The sequence below is a fragment of the Achroia grisella genome, unplaced genomic scaffold, assembly GCF_030625045.1.
Source record: "Achroia grisella isolate CSIRO2021 unplaced genomic scaffold, CSIRO_AGI_Agris_v1 utg841, whole genome shotgun sequence".
Classification (NCBI taxonomy): Eukaryota; Metazoa; Arthropoda; class Insecta; order Lepidoptera; family Pyralidae; genus Achroia; species Achroia grisella.
This window is the reverse complement of record NW_026713039.1, coordinates 2,321,768-2,342,027: the sequence shown is the minus strand read 5'-3', so window position 1 is coordinate 2,342,027 and position 20,260 is coordinate 2,321,768. Positions and strand designations below refer to the sequence as shown.

General features: G+C 34.7%; 2 protein-coding genes across 2 annotated transcripts in view; one reads left to right on the top strand and one right to left on the bottom strand.

Annotated features, from left to right (window-relative positions):
- Positions 1-1,419: 1,419 nt before the first annotated feature.
- LOC131852269 (neuropeptide SIFamide) lies at positions 1,420-3,664 on the bottom strand. The gene is made up of 3 exons (XM_059202927.1): positions 3,614-3,664; positions 2,136-2,265; positions 1,420-1,593 (listed from the first exon to the last, which is right to left on the bottom strand). The coding sequence occupies exons 2-3, from the start codon at positions 2,254-2,256 to the stop codon at positions 1,502-1,504; spliced, it is 213 nt and encodes a 70-aa protein (XP_059058910.1). The 5' UTR covers positions 2,257-2,265; positions 3,614-3,664; the 3' UTR covers positions 1,420-1,501.
- A 3,658-nt stretch (positions 3,665-7,322) lies between these two features.
- The window catches only part of LOC131852305 (unconventional myosin-Va), a 50,442-nt gene continuing 37,504 nt past the window's right edge, over positions 7,323-20,260 (top strand). The window contains exons 1-11 of the mRNA XM_059202979.1: positions 7,323-7,395; positions 7,932-8,054; positions 9,593-9,711; positions 12,966-13,048; positions 14,554-14,676; positions 15,133-15,263; positions 15,684-15,903; positions 16,557-16,664; positions 17,085-17,212; positions 18,193-18,439; positions 19,677-19,813. Of these exons, the coding sequence (XP_059058962.1) occupies positions 7,369-7,395; positions 7,932-8,054; positions 9,593-9,711; positions 12,966-13,048; positions 14,554-14,676; positions 15,133-15,263; positions 15,684-15,903; positions 16,557-16,664; positions 17,085-17,212; positions 18,193-18,439; positions 19,677-19,813 (1,446 nt within the window). The 5' untranslated portion in view covers positions 7,323-7,368. The remainder of the gene's footprint in view (positions 7,396-7,931; positions 8,055-9,592; positions 9,712-12,965; positions 13,049-14,553; positions 14,677-15,132; positions 15,264-15,683; positions 15,904-16,556; positions 16,665-17,084; positions 17,213-18,192; positions 18,440-19,676; positions 19,814-20,260) is intronic.

Here is a 20,260-nt window from a genome sequence, read left to right as displayed (position 1 = left end):
TTGCCGGCGTTTTAAAATTGAATACATTGATGAAAAAATTTGACCTGCCAATTATACAACATTTTGTTAGTGTACTTGTTAGGTAAAGATGTAATCATTTGTAACCACTGTTAGTGTAGTGCTACTAAATACATTGTAATAAAATAAAATTAGGATTTTCTAACATTAGATTTAAAATATGTAAGTTATAGGATACTTGAATTAATAATGAGCTTTTTTTATCGAAGTTTACGGATTCGTTTTCAAATAATGGTTCCAAATATAATAATCGAAGTATTGTCCATCGCTGGCCACTACCTTTTTCCATCTTTTTGGCAATTTTCGGATGCCAACTCGACAAAATTATTCGTCTTTTGAGGCAATCCAATCATCGACCCATTTTCTGGATTGTTCATATGAAGTGAACTTCAGCTGGGTCAGACCCATGTGTCATCGACTGGAATAAGTAATAGTCCGAAGGAGCAATGTCTGGAGATTACAGCGGGTGGGGTAGGACTTCCCATTTCAGAGTTTTTAGGTAGATTTTACCGGTTTTATAATACAAATTTATAATACTAACAAATGGGCCATTGATGCCATAATAAACACACTTATTATTATATTATTATTGAAGAGAAATAACCTCTTTTGTTGATTACTATATCGTTCGTTTATTCATCTTTTCTTATACTACGATGGTGGCAAACAGGCATACGGCCCATCTGATCGTATACGCTTACCGGAGCTCATGGACGCCTCGAACACCAGGGGTGTCACGTGCGCGTTGCCGACGCTTAAGAAACCTTAATATACCCTTCTTGAAAATGCACATGCTGACTTTTTTTGAATATACAAAAATGTAGAGTTCATAATTTATTACAAATACAAAATTAGAGGATTCAAAATTTCACTCAGTCCTAAATTAAGAGTACAAAACAAACTAACGTATCAATATCTCTAAAGTAATCCTCGGAATCACACGGTACAGACTTATATGTCTAGTTTGTGGTCAGTGGCGTAGTTAGGTAAACAAGGGCCCTGGAACAAATAAAAAAAATGGGGCCCCACTGCTCATCAGTGGGGCCTCATTTTTTTATTTGTCATTACATTACAGTTTAATTAAAACGCACTTATCGCTATCCGTCAATTTGAGAACATTGCCAACCCACAGAAACAATTTAGGGGAATTCCGAAGGTATAATTTTCAAATTTCTCTCAACTGAGTTGCCATGATTAAAATCGGGTTGCAACCTATTTATTTTGAAAATGGGAGAAATTTTTAAAAGTTCTGTTTGTCGAGATTTTTTGGTAAGGTTTCGAGGGCCCTCTGAGCTTGAGGGCTGGGCAATACCCCGGCGTGGGTCGCCGTAATATCTTAAATGTAAAAGAACTTTATTAGCTAATAATGTTTATTATTATTATTATAAACAATGGCATTTAGATAATATTAAATTAACAATACAAAAGTGAAGTATATATAGAATACATAATTGTAGATATTATTTTATGTCTAACTATATATTTATTTGTTTTCTAAAGCTTGATACCACGCCTGACAGGTCTCTGAGGCAATTTCACAGAGCGCTGAAAGTGCTTTTCCTGTAGAGTCATATTCTGAAATAGAAAAAAAATTAAAAAAAATATATAATGACGGTGACAATATCTATTCCAGCCGATCTACTCTAGAAGTCAATTCATGGTCCTATGCCATTGGATTATGGAAAGGAGGGGGTTCCATCAAAAAGGAGGTGGTTCCTTCATAAAGGAGGACTACTTGCCGATGGGGTTGGTGTACCGTGGCAGATTGCCGATCTCTGTGTGGTCACGGCACTCATGAAGTACCGTACGAACATGACCACAGAATTTATATTTATTTAATATTAAATTTAATATCTTTCATATCTATGTTAGTCTGTAAGGGATTTTTTTTTATTTTTATTTATTTATTTAATTCAGGCTACATGGCCTATATTATAAATACCTTATAGACTAACACACATAAGAAATAATAATAAAATATGTAAATAAAATTGTCTCTATGGTCACGGCACTGACTTTATAATATGGGTTATTAGTAGCCTAAATTAAATAAATAAATATTAATTTTATTTCATTGCCACTATCAAGATTAAATATTTATCCGTGAAAGTACTAACCAATGTTGGCCCTTTTTCCAAAAATAGACCCGTTGAATGGAGGTTTCTTGTAATTAGCCTCAATAATCTGAATAAGGCACAGGAACATCGCCAAAAAGCCGACAGTTATTATCGTACGCATCTTGGAGTCCTAGAAATAGAAAAAATATTAGTAAATACACGCTGTTATTAATCACCAGGGACTACATGTACCACGGATATTCAACAATAATAGCCATAACAAACAAAATATTTAATGACAAAAAAATAACTTTTACGTGCTAAGATATCAAAGATCACACGGAAGCGATTTATTGAGACCTATATCTGGAGTACGGTTTTGTATGCGAGACGTGGACATTCAATCAAAAAGAAATGGACAAACTGGAGGCTTTTGAAATGAGGTGTTGGAGAAGGATGGAAAGAAATAATTAAAAAATAAAGTAAGAAATGAAAAAATAGTACACAGGGTAAAAGAAAAAAGGCATAAATATTCGACGACCTCGGTGGTCTAGCACACCACTTTACGTCCGATGGTCGCGGGTTCGATTCCTCGCTCGGCACAAACATTTGTATTCATGAGTATGATTGTTCGGATCGGTCTGGGTGTTTTCTATGTATAATATGTGTGTATTTACGAAAAAAAAATCTCTATATATTAGTATCAATCGTCTAGTACCCATAACATAAGCTAGCTTAGCTATAGCTTAACTTGGATCTAGATGGCGCTGTGTGAATTGTCCTGAGATTATTATTATTATAAAAATATTGAATACAATAGAAAATAGACGAGGAAAAATGTACACTTCATGTGACTCCAGGAGTTAATGAAAATTATAATTGAGAGAAAAATAGAAGAAAAGAGGGGGAGCGGAAGACCAAGGCACAGCTACATCAAGCAAATTAAAGACAAAATGAGAGTCGTATAATATCAACATTTAAAGACCATGAGGAAGATCGTGGAAAGTGGCAAGAGCTCCACCGACAAGAGCGTGGCTCTTAAGTTCTGAATGAATTAATATTTTATTAAGAAGTGTCCTCTCTTTTTTCGTACTGGTGCCACTGTTAACCAGCGGGATGTTCCCACAGAACAAACCAAAAATTTAATGTGGAGCTATTGCACTGCTATATATTAATAATAATAATATAATATGTTTGAACAATATATAGAAATGTTTTTTTAAAAGAGCAACACGTAAGTTTCTGTCTCATTCTTCTTGTGATGAGTCTGTGTTCTGAATGAGTGGTAGATTAAAAAAAGGCCTATTTTTAAAATGCTCTTATTAACTTTATTTCTGTTATATATGCGTAGTGATTTTAATTTATATGGTAAAATAACGTTTGCGGGATCAGTTTTTATAGAAATATATATAATAAATATAGATAGGGTTAGTGTTTATAGAAATAAGACGCAACTTTTTTCTCATTTGTAATAAAAATAGTACTAAGTACAGTTTTTTTTATATATAACCTATAAAATCCTAAATATAATAACTTACAATAAATAATCACAAGAAACTTCACAACGCCGAAGTAAAATGTTAACTGATACTGCACTCATTGATCCTTCTGCTTTTATATTGCTTGTAAATAATTTTTCTCAACAATATTTGCCGTTGCTCATAAGAGGAACAATCAAATTATGGGTATTAAATTATGTATTGGATTGGATTCTTCTCATTTATGGAGTTACTGCACTTTGCAAGAGTACGCTTCGATATTAATAGGGCGATTCAATAAAACAGTAATTTATTCTGTAATAAGTATAATATTGACGGCCTCAGTGGTCTAGCGGTTTAGTATTACTTATTTTCCATGGTCGCAGGTTCGATTCTCGTATGGTACAAGTATTCGTATTTACGAGTCGGTATGATTTTTGAAACGAAATGAAATTTATTTGCGTATTATACAGTTAGATATTCAGTAATATATTAGCAAATAATTATATGGATGGATGTAAGTATTCCTATCAGTGTTAAATACAAGTTCTGCGTATTTTAGGACTATATGCTAATGGTAGAAATGAGATGGAGGTTCTCACGCAAAGGACTTTGTTAAAAATCTACCTTTGGTATGATGTACGAAGCGGAGGTGTCTAAAGTGTCTGATGAGTGAGAGGTGCTGAGGGTTTTAATAAGGAAAATAAGGAGATAAAATAAAATGCGACTAATATGACAGCCATATACAATAGGATGTAACAACAAATAATATGTCTTGGCTGTATGGGCTGAGTCCTTTTGCCTTTCCCTAAAAAGGGAAAAACCGAACCAAAAAAATAAGAATATATCAAAGTATATTATTATAATAATATGAAGAAGTTTAAAAGTAGACTAGGCTGTACGGTCTAAGGATCTTTGCCTGTTCCATCACTGAAAAGGAGATGGACGAAATGGGAAAAAAAAAAAAAAAAGTATATTATTATAAAATTTAAAAATAGTATAGAAACTTATCAAGGAGTTCGTTACAATGTTGATTAAATATATCAGTTAATATTTTGCCTTAACATATCCACTTAATAATATGTTAAAGAAAACAAACTACGTTTCAATCTCCCTGCTAATAGCGTGCACTAACCAAGTTATAATCCCATGAATTCCCATGCGATTTATTCCATCTAACACTGTCAATATGCGGTCAACATCCAATAATCCGATAATCGAAGGACCATCCCAGTTTCCAGATTCGAGCAGCTATAAAATGGCGGGAAAATTGTATCCTTCCATCAGTTGACAAGCAGCCTTCAGCAGTATTACCAGTAGAAGCGCTCTACCCATAAACAAAGGTAATTTTAGAAAACAATTTTTACTAATTACTACGTTTTAGAAATATTAATTATTAATATTTTACTACCTTTATATGCTTAGTAAATAATAATGAAACATATATATAAATATATTTAATATTTTAAAAAGTAAAGTAGCACTTATTACCTCATTTATATGTCTGTTTGTGGCACCATAGTTTCAAAAATGTTTGATGTGTTTTTTGTTTGACCTAACAAGATGGTTCTTAGCTATAATTTATGAAGATCTGTTGAGATGCTTGAAGACTAATAACTCATTTTCTATTTCGCTAAGGTACTACGCATTAATTCATTCATTAATAGGTCCAGAACCTATTTTTAATCGCCTTTAAATTAATAGGTTATTTGTTGCAAAAGAAACGATTAACAAAGTTTCACTTCATATTTAATAATAATTGCATCAAGTTATAGCACAAAGTTGGTTACTAACATTTTTTAATAGAAATTATTTTCCTTTCAGATGGTTGCAAACATGCTGAGGTTCACAATGGCACTTGTCTGCGCCATAATTGTAATTCTGTCCCTTGCTGGCGTCAGCGAAGCTAACTACAAAAACGCGCCCATGAACGGCATAATGTTTGGCAAAAGAGGACCTTCCGGTATGAAACAAATATATCTTTTAATAAAGATAGTCAGTTGTTGGGCCGTAAAGGGGATGGACGAAAGGCGTGTGCATGTGGCAGAAATGCGAATGTTAAGATGGATGTGTGGGGTTACCAGGAATGACAGAATAAGGAATGAGTATATACGAGGAAGTTTGAAAGTTGCGCCGGTTATAGAAAAGTTGCGAGGTAACAGATTGAGCTGGTATGGGCATGTTATGCGGAGGAATGAGGACCATGTCTTATGGAAAGTGTATAATATGAATGTGGATGGATGTAAAGGGAGGGGACGCCCTAAGAAAAGATGGATGGATTGTGTGAAAGATGATATGAATAAATAAGAGTATGTTTAGATATGACGACTGATAGAGAGCAGTGGAAGAGAATGACATACTGCGCCGACCCCAAATAATGGGATAAAGGCAAGGCAATGATGATGATGAAAGATAGTCAGTTGTGTGCGCAGCGATTATGATTTTGTGCTTCATTTTGTAAACTCTCAGATGGTATATTCATTTTGACAAATTCCAATTGGATTTATTGTAAACCCTAGCTGTCCCGACAAATGTTGTTTTGCTATATAAAACTTAAGTACTAATATCGCTATTAAAAAATAGAAGTCGGTAATAGACGGGCGAAAATTTGGGTTACCCTCATCACAGAGGGGTATGAAAAATAAATGTTGGCCGATTCTCAGACCAACTTCATAAAAATCGGTAAAGCCGTTTCCAAGGAGTTTAGAAACAAATATTAGAGAATATATAATTATAGTCAATAACCCAATGCTATAGAATATACTGATATTCTAATCTGTCTATCTAATTAATCCGTAAATTTTAAAAGTTCTCATATTAAGATTTTCTAATAAAGTACCTTTTTTCAGAATACGATTCCCGGGGAAAAACTTTTACGGCACTGTGTGAGATTGCCACAGAAGCTTGCCAGGCTTGGTTCCCGTCTCAAGAAAACAAGTGAATTTTATTAAACTAGTCTAATATAAATATTTAATGACAACTGCAATCGCAATGGACTGGGAACGATTTGATATATTCATTTGATGTATTGCGAATAATGGCGTGTACTTGTCTCACTCAATGAAAGTAAATTAAGATGTTGAAGTTAGTATTCGCTTCGTCGTTTAATTTATTAGAACGAGGGACTCATAATTGATTTGGAGAATTGCCTTTTGGCAATATGTGCATCATCAAGATTGTAGAATTTTATCACATTGTGGGGTATATTATAAGTCACGCCATAGCAACATTCAAAAACTTTTTGCATAAAAAAAGGCGTATCAATTATAATATAGGCTGGATTTCATATGTTAAAAATATTGTATACTAATAAATACTTCTAAAAAATATTGTTGTTTTCTTTGACACCCTTTCCTTTCTAAATTTTCTAACTTTAATTGTAAGTACATGAAATACTATAAGCATGAAACGGAACATACTTTGACCTACTTCTTAATAATTTGATATGGCAACACACGTGGGAATAAAAAGATAATCACTTTCTCCACTTTCAGCATTGTTGTATGTTTTTTACGTTCCTATGAGATTCTTAATGGAATCTAATGTTTCTCATTGGGACCCGGAAAAGTTATATTGTTACTTATTACAGAATTATTACTTTAATATCCGCGGAAACATTGGAATGATATAACAGCTGATAACACTGTTTCAAAATGTCAATAACAATACATCAGTGACGTTTCGCATCGGGAAATTAACAAATTGCAATCTACCTTATTTATAAAATGTATTTACAAATATCAAAACTCGTGGTGAAATAATATTATGAATATTAATTTAATTCAATCTAAAAATAATTTAATACTTTAATCAAAATGACAACGAAAGAGCTTTACACTAAGGTAATTTTTTTATCATTATTTTCTGCCAGTACGTTCAATGGTTTTTTAATTTATTTGAATTTAGAATAATAAAATTTTATTGCCCAGAAATTATCATTTTATCTTTTTTATTTTTAACATATGGACAAAAGTAAACGTTTACTATGCCGAGAGATGACCCATAAATGTAAAAGATTAGAGTACTTTTACTATCTATGTCACAATGCATGAAATTATTACATTACCCACTTGTTCATGAATTATTTACTATTTTACGGATCTTGATTGCATATTCATTAAACTGCCAGCTTACGTTCATCATCATACTTATTTAACGCTTAATGCTTTCATTAGAAGAGTAGTGCATTAAATTTGTAAACATAAAAACATAATAGTCATCTATTTCAATATATTTAAGTGTTGATTATTTATCTCATACATGTGTTTTACAATTTTTTTTTAATCATTGTTCATTATTTATTTGAATAAAACCATAAAGTTTAGTAGGTTGTTTTTTTAAATAATGACATTATAATGTAACTTCTGTAACATTGCAGGATGCCCAAGTATGGGTAGAGAATTTGGATACAGTATGGGAGAGTGCAACAGTAGTAGCGGACTTCCGTTCTGGGGTCCTCATAGTCAAACTCGATCAATCTGGGGAGATACGACAAATAAAGGTGATTATGATATTTATGAGTATTTGCACTTTCCATACTGAATGCTACTTGTGTCACTAGCTAATAATGTAGTTTTCGAGTACAGTGTAACTAAATGAATATGGGAGTATTTTTCAAAATGATTTGTTGTTATTAACATGAAACATACACACAAACATGTCTGTTTCATTACTTCCTTCTCTTTAAAGTAGGTAGAAAGACAATCTCAAATAAATAAAGATTTTAGCACTTTTTCACGCCGTCTTTAACTTAAAAAAAAACTGTATTTTTTATGCCTCTATTTATTACCTCAGAACTTTTCTCTGTCAATTAATTTCGATTTTTTTTTATTATTTGAAAGCCAGTGCTCTTGATCTGACCACTACTTATTGAGTTGTCATTAATTAATTTATTATAGAAAAACAAGTCTATACTAAACATAAATTACATAAGTCACATTGTTCAGTATCAGATTAAAAAAATAACTTACTACTAAAGATGGATAACTGTACCACAGAGTTTTTTTAAAATTTATTATGCATATGTAGCTATCACCTGAAAAGTACATTATAAAATGGATAGAACACTTCTTTTATTTCTTAATTATTACTAAAAAACTTCTCATACCACAGAGTATTAAAATAATTGTTGCTGCCTCTTTGACAGTACTGGTTACTGGCCGCTAATAGGACTATGACATGAGAACAATTGATAGACAACTGATTGACAAATAATAAATAATAACTGACCTAATATATTTTAATAATAATAAATATATGTGTTTTAAAATTAAAACCTCATATCTAGTAAACTGTTCAATAATGCATTTTTTGAATCTGCCCTTTTTGTCCATATATGTACTCTCAGGTAGTTTAAAGGGTACCATATTTCTTAATTTGTTTACCAAGTGTTGTGTATAGTTTAAGTGAATAATTTCTTTTCTGTTGTCTATAACTGGACGGTTTATGCAAGCCAATGATTTTTTAATTTCCGCTAATAAATAAACATTATTGTTTTATTCTTTTTTCTGTACTTTGTCTTGCCTCAATGACTGATTTGATAGTGTGGGTGGTCTAGGGGTTTAGCACACCGCCTTAGTTCTGATTGATTTGTTTCGTGGGATCATTTCCTCGCATGGTTTCTGTTCATGAGTATGATTATTTGTATTTATGCCCAGATAATCCATAAGTATTTACAAAATAAATGTATTTCAGTATTTATATCTGTTGTTTAATGAGTATGTTTGTTTGTATCAGTCATGATGTTTTCTATGTATATTATGTACATGCATATTTACAAAAAAATTTATTTATATCAGTTGTCTAGGACCCATAATGTAAGCTTTGCTTAGCTTGGAACTAGATAGGGCTGAGTGATTGTCTTGGGTTATTATAGACGAACTTCTTAAGATTCCATTGAATCACCATATTTGTGCCAGTTTCTATCATTTGGCTGAGAGAACCTCCGAGTGTTTCTGTGACTTGTAACCCGGGTGTAGGTTTAAGGGAACTCTTTGGCTTTTATTACCTTTACTATACTTCTTGTATTGTAATTTTTAGATCACAGATGAGAAACAGATGCCCCCATTGAGGAATCCATTACTACTGATTGGCCAGAATGATCTCACTTCTCTATCATACCTCCATGAGCCAGCTGTGTTGCATAATCTTAAAGTTAGGTAAGTATCACTTGGTTTAAGCGTCGGCAATATGCATGTGACACCCCTGGTGTTTCATGCGTCGATATACTATGGTAACCTTTTATGATCAGATGGGCCGTATGCTTGTTTGCCACCATTGCAAAATAAAAAACACTACAGGTACACCCCAAATTTTTTTAAACAATATTTTTTTTTATTAAGCAATATTTTTATTTAGCAGTAATAGTAATTCAATGTTTATAGCAAAACAATGTTTGCCAGGTCAGCTATTGTATTTTTTATTTTATATACTTGGCACGCCCACAGAACAAAATAAGTAGAGGCACGGCAAACAAGCTGACGGCGTGCCTGATAATAAGCCACACACACAAGTAAACATTCAGTCATACTGTTTGTATTGATTAATCTGAGTGTTTGGGTTTATATTATGTATGTATTTTTTTAAAAAATCTGTTTGTTAAACATTAATGGCCATAGTGAAACTCATAGACAAAGTCCCTTTAGTTTGGAATTAGTTGGCCTTGCAATGATTTGTCCTGCGCTATTATTGTATTTAGAAGTAAATTCCATAAAAACATAATAATTTTATGGGTAAACATTTGTATCTGTTCGTATGCCTATCGAATTAATATGCAATGAGTCATGCACAGATAAATATGCAACATTCTCTAACGTGGCAGTTGAGTAGGTATAACGCGACTATTTTAAATTGATCACTTGGGCCAGTGGATGAGATATGAAATTTACACTGGCTAGTGCCTCTGGCCCGTGAGTCAGGAACATGTGAATTTGACTAGTTTCGTTCCAGTTGAAAACTTTTATAATGGTTAAGGTTTTTATAAGGTTTAGGTAGTTGTATTGTGAAGCATTGTGAACGTCAGCTGCGGTTTCGAGGGTAGGTTGAGGACAACAGGATAAAATAAAAAAACAATACACACAGTTGAAATAAATAAGAACTGATATGAACTTTAAAGTTGCAGTATATAAGGTCTATTTTTATCAAAAATGAAAATTTAAATATCAAAATAATACAGGATAACGGAACACAGGATAAAATAAAATACACAATACACACAGTGGATATAAATAGGAACTGATATGAACTTTAAAGTTACAGTACATAAAGTTTATTTTTATCAAAAATGAAAATTTAAATGTTTTGTACGATCCTGATCCTTAACCTCCTTAGGATAAAGGTCTTGAATCTTTCAATAATGAGAGGACTGTGTCTTAATTCTAATTTCTGAAAATGACGTGACTCTTCGCCGATAGAAACATCTGTAACAAACCCAAATACACTCACCCTATATCCCATATTCAAATGTAATGAGCGATATTAAAAGGTCAAAGGAAATTTAATTGGTCTTATATGTACACTAAAACGGCAATGTCCACAGTTGGCCATGATTACCGCTGGGATAATGGTGGTGAAATATATGTTATTGTTATATATTTAAATAGAATAGAATAGAAAATCATTTATTGAAATAAACTTAATTTAAGCACTTTTGAATAGTCAACATTTTTTAAATCTACCGCTTATTCGGAAAGCTGTCTCATCACAAGAAGAATAAGCAAGAAACTTGTGTGTTGCTCTTTTAAACAATCCTTGTAAGTTCACATTTTTAAATAAAAAAATATCGTCAACATTTCCTTATTAATATTATAAATGAGAATGTAACTCTGTGGCTGTCTGTCTCGCTTTCACGCATAAACTATTGAACTGATTTAAATGAAATATCTCAATAATATTAATTCTATGAATCATTACGTTAACAGAACATTTATATATAAAAAACATATAGGTACAATCCTTACTAATATTATAAATGCGATAGTAACTTTGTTTCTATCTGTCTGTCTCGTTTTAACGCCATCACTACTGAAGCAATTTAAATGAAATCTGGTACAGAAATAGTCTAGACCCTGAGAAAGGACATAGACTACTTTTTAATGCGAAAAACAACAACTTGCATCTGAGCGAGAGATGAAAGGTTTTATGGAAGTACCGTAATTTCTAAAGCTAGACATTTGAAACTTATTTTTAGGCTGTTAATAAAATATAAATAAATAAAACATTTAAAGTTTTAAAATAAAGGAAGTAAAATAAAATAGGGGATGAAAGTTTGCACTAAAATTCGTACCACGCGCTAGTATTTATTAAAAACAATATCATAATCGCTTCGATTAACAAATTAAATGGACATGGACTAAAGAAACTAGTTTAATTATTTTATTTAAATTTCGAACTGACAAACTAGTGTGACGGTTTTTAATTTGTACACTTACACGTGTGCTGATTTTGTGGCATCTGTTCAAATATAATTAACAGCAGGTTTCAAACCAGTCCTCAACAAGAATAGAAGAAAAGGTCATACCCCACACCTAATATAATAAAGGATTAAATAATAAAATCAAATTATCGAATGTACACTCTAAAGTTATTACTTTAAAGTTTAATTTAAAAATTTGATTATTTTAGTTAAGACACTTTTGTATTACTTATATACATGACGTAATATAAATTAAAGTGTAACTGATCACTGTCTGGAAGAGAAGATACATGAGACGTACATTGACGGCCTCGGTGATTTAGCGGTTTAGCACATCGCTTTATTTTCGATGGTCAGGAGTTCGAATGCTCGCACGGTAAAAATGTTTGTAGTCATGAGTGTTTTCTTATGTATTTACAAAAGAATATATCCAAGTATTTATATCTGTTGCCTAGTACCCATACACAAGCACTACTTGCCATGGGACTAGATGGCGCTGTGTGATTTGTTTGCTCTGTAATAAAGTTAGTAAAGGAACTTTATAAACGTAATAGTTAAAACAATGATTCTTTAAATGCTTCTCAGTTTGTCTTTATACGCTTTACTGTGAAACGGCTTAACTGATTCGGATGCGGTTTTAACTAATATACTGTGGTATCTCCACTTAAAAATTAGTGTTTTTTTATTAGTTTACAAACAAAAAAGTTGTAAACTATTGTTGTTCTGAATACAACTGGTATGAAGTGGCGGGCTCAGCTGGTATTATTAGAATCCAGTAATACTTTTGCGAAATTTACACTGTTTCATTATCATGATAGTGGTCGTGAGTTCGATCCCTACAAAAGTAACCGGTAATAATTGAATACATATATATTGCGACCAGTGGATTAATAACAAATGAGTTTAGCTGTCAGATTGTCGTTTATTAGTTATAGGTGTTTACCATCACCGGAGAATTTGTTTGACTAGTTACAATAATTAATTTGAAATGCTTCACAGGTTCTGCGACCGCAACGCCATCTACACATACTGCGGCATCGTGCTGGTGGCTATCAATCCATACTATGATTTACCCATTTACGGTGAGTGCGCATCCCACTAATACTACTAATTTACTAATCCTACTATCCTACTATCCTACTATCCTACTGATCCTACTAATACTACTATTAACAATTCCTATTATCGCAATAATCCTACTATTCTACTAATCCTACTACCACTAATCCTTCTACACCAATAATCCTACTATTCTACTAATCCTACTATCCCAGTAATCCTACTAAACCTATTAATTCTTCTGAACGGCCTGCTTGTCGGGCGACCGTTAAGAATGTCGTCGATAATAAAGAGAGCTTGTATAATAAAATATAATTAGAAAATTCCTATCTTGTCGTCCGTCTTTTTCTCTGTCGTATTTTTCTCTTGTCAATTGTTCAGTCTGTCCTAGTTACGTCTTATAAGCGGCCAGCAAGCAGTCCTGTCAAAGAGGCCGCAACTCTACTAAGCTACTAATATTATAACCGCGAAAGTCAGTTTCAATAGATGGTTGGATATTTGTTCCTATTTAAATAAAACATTTCTAGTGCTATCGTATAGATGTTAATATAATAATATAATATGAATTATTATATAAATATAATATGAAATAGTTACATGACCTAGTAATAGTAATTCGATATTTCGGTGATTCGATGGTCGCGGGTTCGATTCCTCGGAAGGTGCAAACATTTGTATTTATGAGTATGATTGTTTGTATCGGTCTGGGTGTTTTCTATATACATTATGTATATATTGACAATATATATATATATATATAAGTATTATATTTAAATCAGTTGTCTAGTATCCATAACACAAGCTCTCTCTCTGCTTACCAGGAAACTAGATGGCGCTGTGTTAATTGTACAGGGTTTTTTATATATTTATAAGCGACCGTTATTGCTTTCCATCAGGAGGACAATTAAATCCTTTACCATTCCAAATACTTAAAAAAAAAACTATTATTTTTAAGTATTTGGAATGGTAAAGGAAAGGAATGCTGAAATACCAAACAAACATTTTGTGTACCAACGTATATAATAATTATTTATCAGTCGACGACGGATATTATACATCCTAAGCGATTATGACGTACTATCTAAATATAAAATTATACTGTATATTTTTTGAGTCTGTATATCTAATTTTTACTAAATTTTTTTTATATATTTTGATGTAACTTCCTGTGGTACCTGATTCAGGAATTAAAACTTTATTTTATGTAAAGGGATTTGGATATGAAATATGAACAGAACCTCGGACTCGGTTCTCTCTGTCTACCCCGTAAGGTATATGGCGTGAAGATAGACTAGTGGTGCCCACAGACTTCGAATTCTTTAGGCAGAGTTGGCCTTCAGCCGTTCTAAAGGTCGTTCAGTAGGTTTGGAGTATTCTCTGCACTCGCCCCCTTTATAGTCTGATGAAGTTGTGAAGATCAGCTACGTCCAACATTAGAATATTTAGAAAAAAATCGCCCCAATTTTCGTCAGATGAAGCTATAAAGGCTATAAACAGTTATTTATTGTACATTTTGATATTTCCACAGGAGATGAAACTATTATGGCTTACCGGGGCCAATCTATGGGGGACTTGGACCCGCATATCTTCGCTGTATCCGAAGAGGCCTACACAAAACTGGAGAGGGAAACCAGGGATCAAAGTATCATAGGTGAGTCATTGTTTAACATCAACCCACTAAGCATAGATTTTTTTTATTTACACACAAATCTATACATCATCTGTAGGGGGCTGTTCAAATATTTTAGCAGCTTATTACAATTATTTACCCCCCCCCCCCCATCTCCCTTGTCAGCAAAAGTAAGCAAAGCTCTTACCCCCTCCTCCCATGCTTACGTAAATATTTTTCAATTAATGTAATGTTTTTTATTAAAGACAATGTGAGGGTTGCCATTCGTGTAAAAAAGTAAATGCCATCCAAAATAAGCAAAGCAAAGACGCCCCACCCCACATAGTGCTTACGTAATACTTGAACGGGCCCCAGGATCCTAGAGGAGAGATAGAGTGATTCTAGAGGAAGGTTTATATATATAAAACAGGTACACCCGTGCGAAGCCGGGGCGAGTAGCTGATAGTGCTATAAAAAAACTTTACTTTTTGTCAACAGTAAGCGGAGAATCGGGCGCTGGCAAGACAGTGTCAGCCAAATATGCAATGAGATATTTCGCGGCAGTGGGAGGCAACGCCAGCGAGACACAAGTAGAGAGGAAAGTCCTCGCCTCCAGCCCTATTATGGAGGTAACCGTCATAAATATATTTTATTCTGTGAAAAAAAGACGGCTTTTCGAATCCCATCCATCCAGTCGATACTTACACTGATGATTATTATAAATACCACTTGCACTAACTGTTTACGCTAGCGGGACACCAGTGGAGGATGATGGAATGGTGTAACCGCCTGCGATGATGGTTTACGCTGGCGATATACCAGTGGAGAATGATAAAATAAGTATGAAGTCAGGTCAGTTAGGTCATCTGGGCAAATGGCAATTTACCTTGATGGTTTTGAGGGGGAACCGCGTGGAGGTCTACCTGACTCGCCAATCTAGCAATGTACCAATTGCTATATTGGCGACGGTTACCGCTTATCGTCATGTGGGCCGTCTACTTACGTCTATTACGCTGAATCTCTAATAAAATTATTCATTTTTATTACAGGCTATTGGTAATGCGAAAACAACAAGGAACGACAACTCGTCGCGATTCGGCAAGTTCATAGAAATACACTTCGACAGCCAGTACCGGATATCCGGCGCGAGCATGCGCACCTACCTGCTGGAGAAGAGTCGTGTGGTGTACCAGAGCGCGGGAGAGAGGAACTACCACATCTTCTACCAGCTGTGCGCCGCCAGAGGACTCATGCCGGAGCTGCATTTGGGTATTTATGAACTAAATATACTTAATATCATCATCATCATCATCATCATTTCAGCCCGGAGACGTCCACTGCTGAACAAAGGCCTTCGCCAAAAATCTCCACGACATGCTCCTCCTTTCGGTCCTGCGCTGTTCGCATCGATCGCTTTCCAGGGATCTTGACCAGATCATCGGTCCACCTTGTTGGAGGCCTTCCCACGCTGCATTTTTCGGTCCGCGGTCGCCAATCGAGGACTTTATTATACCAACAGCCATCCTTAACTTCAGTAGTAACTGCGTTAGGTCCTATTGCTAAAGGTGGCGAGTGTTGCCAGAAATATTACAAGTGTAAGCAACACTTGTAATATTTCTAACAACGCTCGGCATCCTTCTATTTTCTTACTCCACATAATTTCAGTGCATTAATTTCGTCCCAAGTTTAGCAGAGCTTGTGTTATGGGTAGCCAATAGGCGACTGATATAAATACTTATATTTTTTAGTAAATACCGAGATAATATACATAGAAAATACTCAGACCGATACAAACAATCAAACTCATAAATACAAATGTTTCTACTATGCAAGGAATCTAACCCGCGTCCATCAGAAGTAAAGCGCCGTGCTAAACTGCGCGTGCTAAAGGCCGTCAGTAATTGTTGAACTCTTCATTCCAGATCACCAGGATACATTCCATTACCTGAACCAAGGCGGGAGTCCCAACATCGACGGCGTGGATGACTTGAAAGCATTCAATGAGACCAGGAATGCTCTCGTCACATTAGGTAACTAGCCTTCTCAAGAAGGCCCCATGATTGAATTTTATCTTCTACTACTCTGTCGATTTCGATCACTGTGTAGAATATAACGGGGATGGAAATTACGACTGCTTGAGTGTCGAGCCTTCAGCTGTATCATAAGCCCGTCCGCGGGATTATAATGCCCTTCCGCGGGATTATAATGCCCCTCCGCGGGATTACAATGCTCTTCCGTGGGATATCAATGCCCTTCTGCGGGATTACAATGCGCTTTCGCGGGATTACAATACTCTCTGCACTCGCAAAAGACCAGCTGCGGCCAACAGCATTACAACAGCATATTTTTAAACTTTAGAGGGACTTTTCTAAAGTTTGTAAGTGTACGATATAAAAGCTGCGCTACTTACCACCAGTTGTGGCATTACAGTCATTAAAAAAAATCCTCAGGTGTGTCAGAAACGGAGCAACAGAACATGTACGCGGTGCTCGCCTGCATCCTACACCTGGGTAACATCGAGCTGACCACGTGTGGACCTGAAGATGGACAAGAGAGCGAGGAGGGAGCCTACATAAATGTAAATATAAGATTAATATAATAAATATTATATAATAACAACTATTAAATAATAATACAAATTAATAAAATTCAAGTGTCTGTTTGTAATTCTAAATTAACAGCTATTCACTACATGCATATGATAATATATCAGCAACGCTCACGTGACACACCTGGTGTTTCAGGTGTCCATTTCAGCTGCTACTACTACCGTTTACCAGCAGATGGGCTGCATGCGTGTTTGCCAGCAACGCTTTACTGTTTTAATATGTTTTATAGCCAATTTCATTCCCTACGGCTGTGGCCTATGGACGTCTGAACGAGGTGTGTCACGTGCGCGTTGCGGACTCTTAAGAAAACCATAATACAATAACTAAAAGACCATATTATATAAAAAATACTTTCTAACAAGTCATACCTAGCATTGTATATCTGTGTATATGTAAACCCAATACCGCTGAGGCCATCTAGATTCGTTCAGTAAGTCAATCAACAAATGTTATCATTTATGCGTGGTTGCTGCTTCGATTTTACTTCTCCGCCGTCTGCATTATATGTATATACCGTATTTTATCAAGTTCGCAAGAGTCGGTCAAGATCGCTGTAAAGCGATGGAGGCGAGCTCCTCAAGACCGATCCTTGAGGTCTTTGAGGGAGGCCGTTGTTTAGCAGTGGACGTCTTCCGGGCTGAGATTATGATGATGACCGTCTTTTATGTTTTCATGAATGTTTAATTTTGTATACATTAATATTTTTAGTTCTCATTTTAAGTGAATTATTTATAACTAGCTACTTGCCCCGGCTTCCCACGGATGTACATGTAACCCTTCCTCTAGAATCACTCTATCTATTAAAAATAATAACGCTTCAAAATCCGTTGCGTAGATTTAAAGATTTAAGCATACATAGGGACGGACAGACAGCGACAGCGACTTTGTTTTATACTATCTAATGATTCTTAATTATAATAAACCTTTATTATAAAACTATGTTTGCCAGGCGCGGGACAGACATCTGCTAGCGACAAGCAACTTATTAGGCATCACAGCGACTGACCTCCGTCATTGGCTCACTCACCGCAAGATAGCGTCCGCACACGAAGTAATCGTGTCCAGGCTCGACGAACCGCGGGCGGCCGCAGCCAGAGACGCATTAGCCAAGCGAATGTACGGCGAACTGTTCGCATGGCTCGTGCGAGCAGTCAATAGAGCGCTCGATACTGGTCATGCGAAGAAGCATTTCATTGGTGAGTGTTAAGGGAATTCATTCATTGGCGTCAATTAATCGAATGTTATGAAAAAGAATCGAGTATTCAAGTAATATTAAAAAGGTTATAGAACAAAATTCAATTAGAATCACGCGAAGAAGCATTTCATTTTCATTCATTGGCGTCAATTAATCGAATGTTATGAAAAAGAATCGAGTATTCAAGTAATATTAAAAAGGTTATAGAACAAAATTCAATTAGAATAGGTTTCGTCGAGCGAATGTACGGCGAATTGTTCGCTTGGCCGGGAATTGATTCATTCTTTTCAATCGTTCAACAAGTAAATCTAATGATATTACTTGGTTTTGAAAAAGAATAGAGTATTACATTAAAAATTAAAAAAAATTAAATTAGAATAGGTTTCGTCGAGCGAATGTACGGCGAACTGTTCGCTTGACTCGTGCGAGCAGTCAATAGGGCGCTCGATACTGGTCATGCGAAGAAGCATTTCTTTGGTGAGTGTTGGGGGAATTCATTCATTCATTTTCATTCGTTCAACAAGTAACTCAAATAAAAGGTGGCGAAACAAATTATATTTTAATAGTGTTATTTGTTTGTTTATACGACTTCAATGCACAAAATACCAAGCTAATGTTCGCTTGGCGTACGAGTAGTCAATCGAGCGCTCGATGCGGGTCATGCGAAGAAGCATTTCATTTGTGAGTGTTGGGGGAATTCATTCATTCTTATCATTCGTTCTTCAAGTAACGAACGAAAAAGACTCAAGTATTATATCAAGCAATGTGAAAAAGGTTATAGAACATATCTCAATTAGAATAGCTTTCGTCAAACAAATGTACGGCGAACAGTTCGCGTGGCTCGTGCGAGCTGTCAATAGAGCGCTCGATACTGGCCACGAGAAAAAACATTTCATTGGTGAGTGTCGAGGGAAATCATTCATTCTTTTCATTCGTTCAAAAAGTATACCTAATGATATCACTTGGTGACTAAATGAAAAAGAATCAAGTAATGTTAAATGAAATTAACTTTCCAACTTAATTTATAATATAAACATGACATACTGTCACGACTATTATCCTATATGGGGTAGATTGCTAGGGGTTAGTCGGGAATATAAACTTTTTTGTTTCTTGATCTTTAAGAATAGGTCATAAGTCTTAACGGTGATAAGGGTAGCCCTATCTAGAAATAACTTATATAGAACAACAAAATGTGCCGGTTCAGTTTTAATATAAATGTTTTTTTTTTAATTAAGGCGTGCTGGACATCTACGGGTTTGAAACCTTCGAAATCAACTCATTCGAGCAGTTCTGCATTAACTACGCGAACGAGAAACTACAGCAGCAGTTCAATTCGCACGTCTTCAAGCTTGAACAGGACGAATATATAAAGGTATGTAGTTATTTCTGCTTTTTATGTAATTAGTATGACGACCTCGGTGGTCTAGCGATCTAGCACACCGCTTTATTCCTCGATTCCTCGCACGGCATAAATATTTTGTATTCATGAGTATGATTGTTTGTATCGGTTTGGGTGTTTTCTATGTATAATTTATATATATACGAAAAAAAAAATCTATGTACTTGTATCAGTTATCTAGTACTCGTAACACAAGCTTTAGCTAGCTTAACTTGGGACTAGATGGCGCTGTGTGAATGGTCCTGAGATTATTATTATTATTAATAGCTGGTTATCCATATATTACGTCACAGCAATATGATACCCATGGCACAGTAAACTCTACCCGTATTACATGTTTAGTTCTGTTCGATTATAGTAATATATTTGCTCTGGATAAAAAAATTACTAATTTTATTTATAAAAAAATCTTGTAAACGT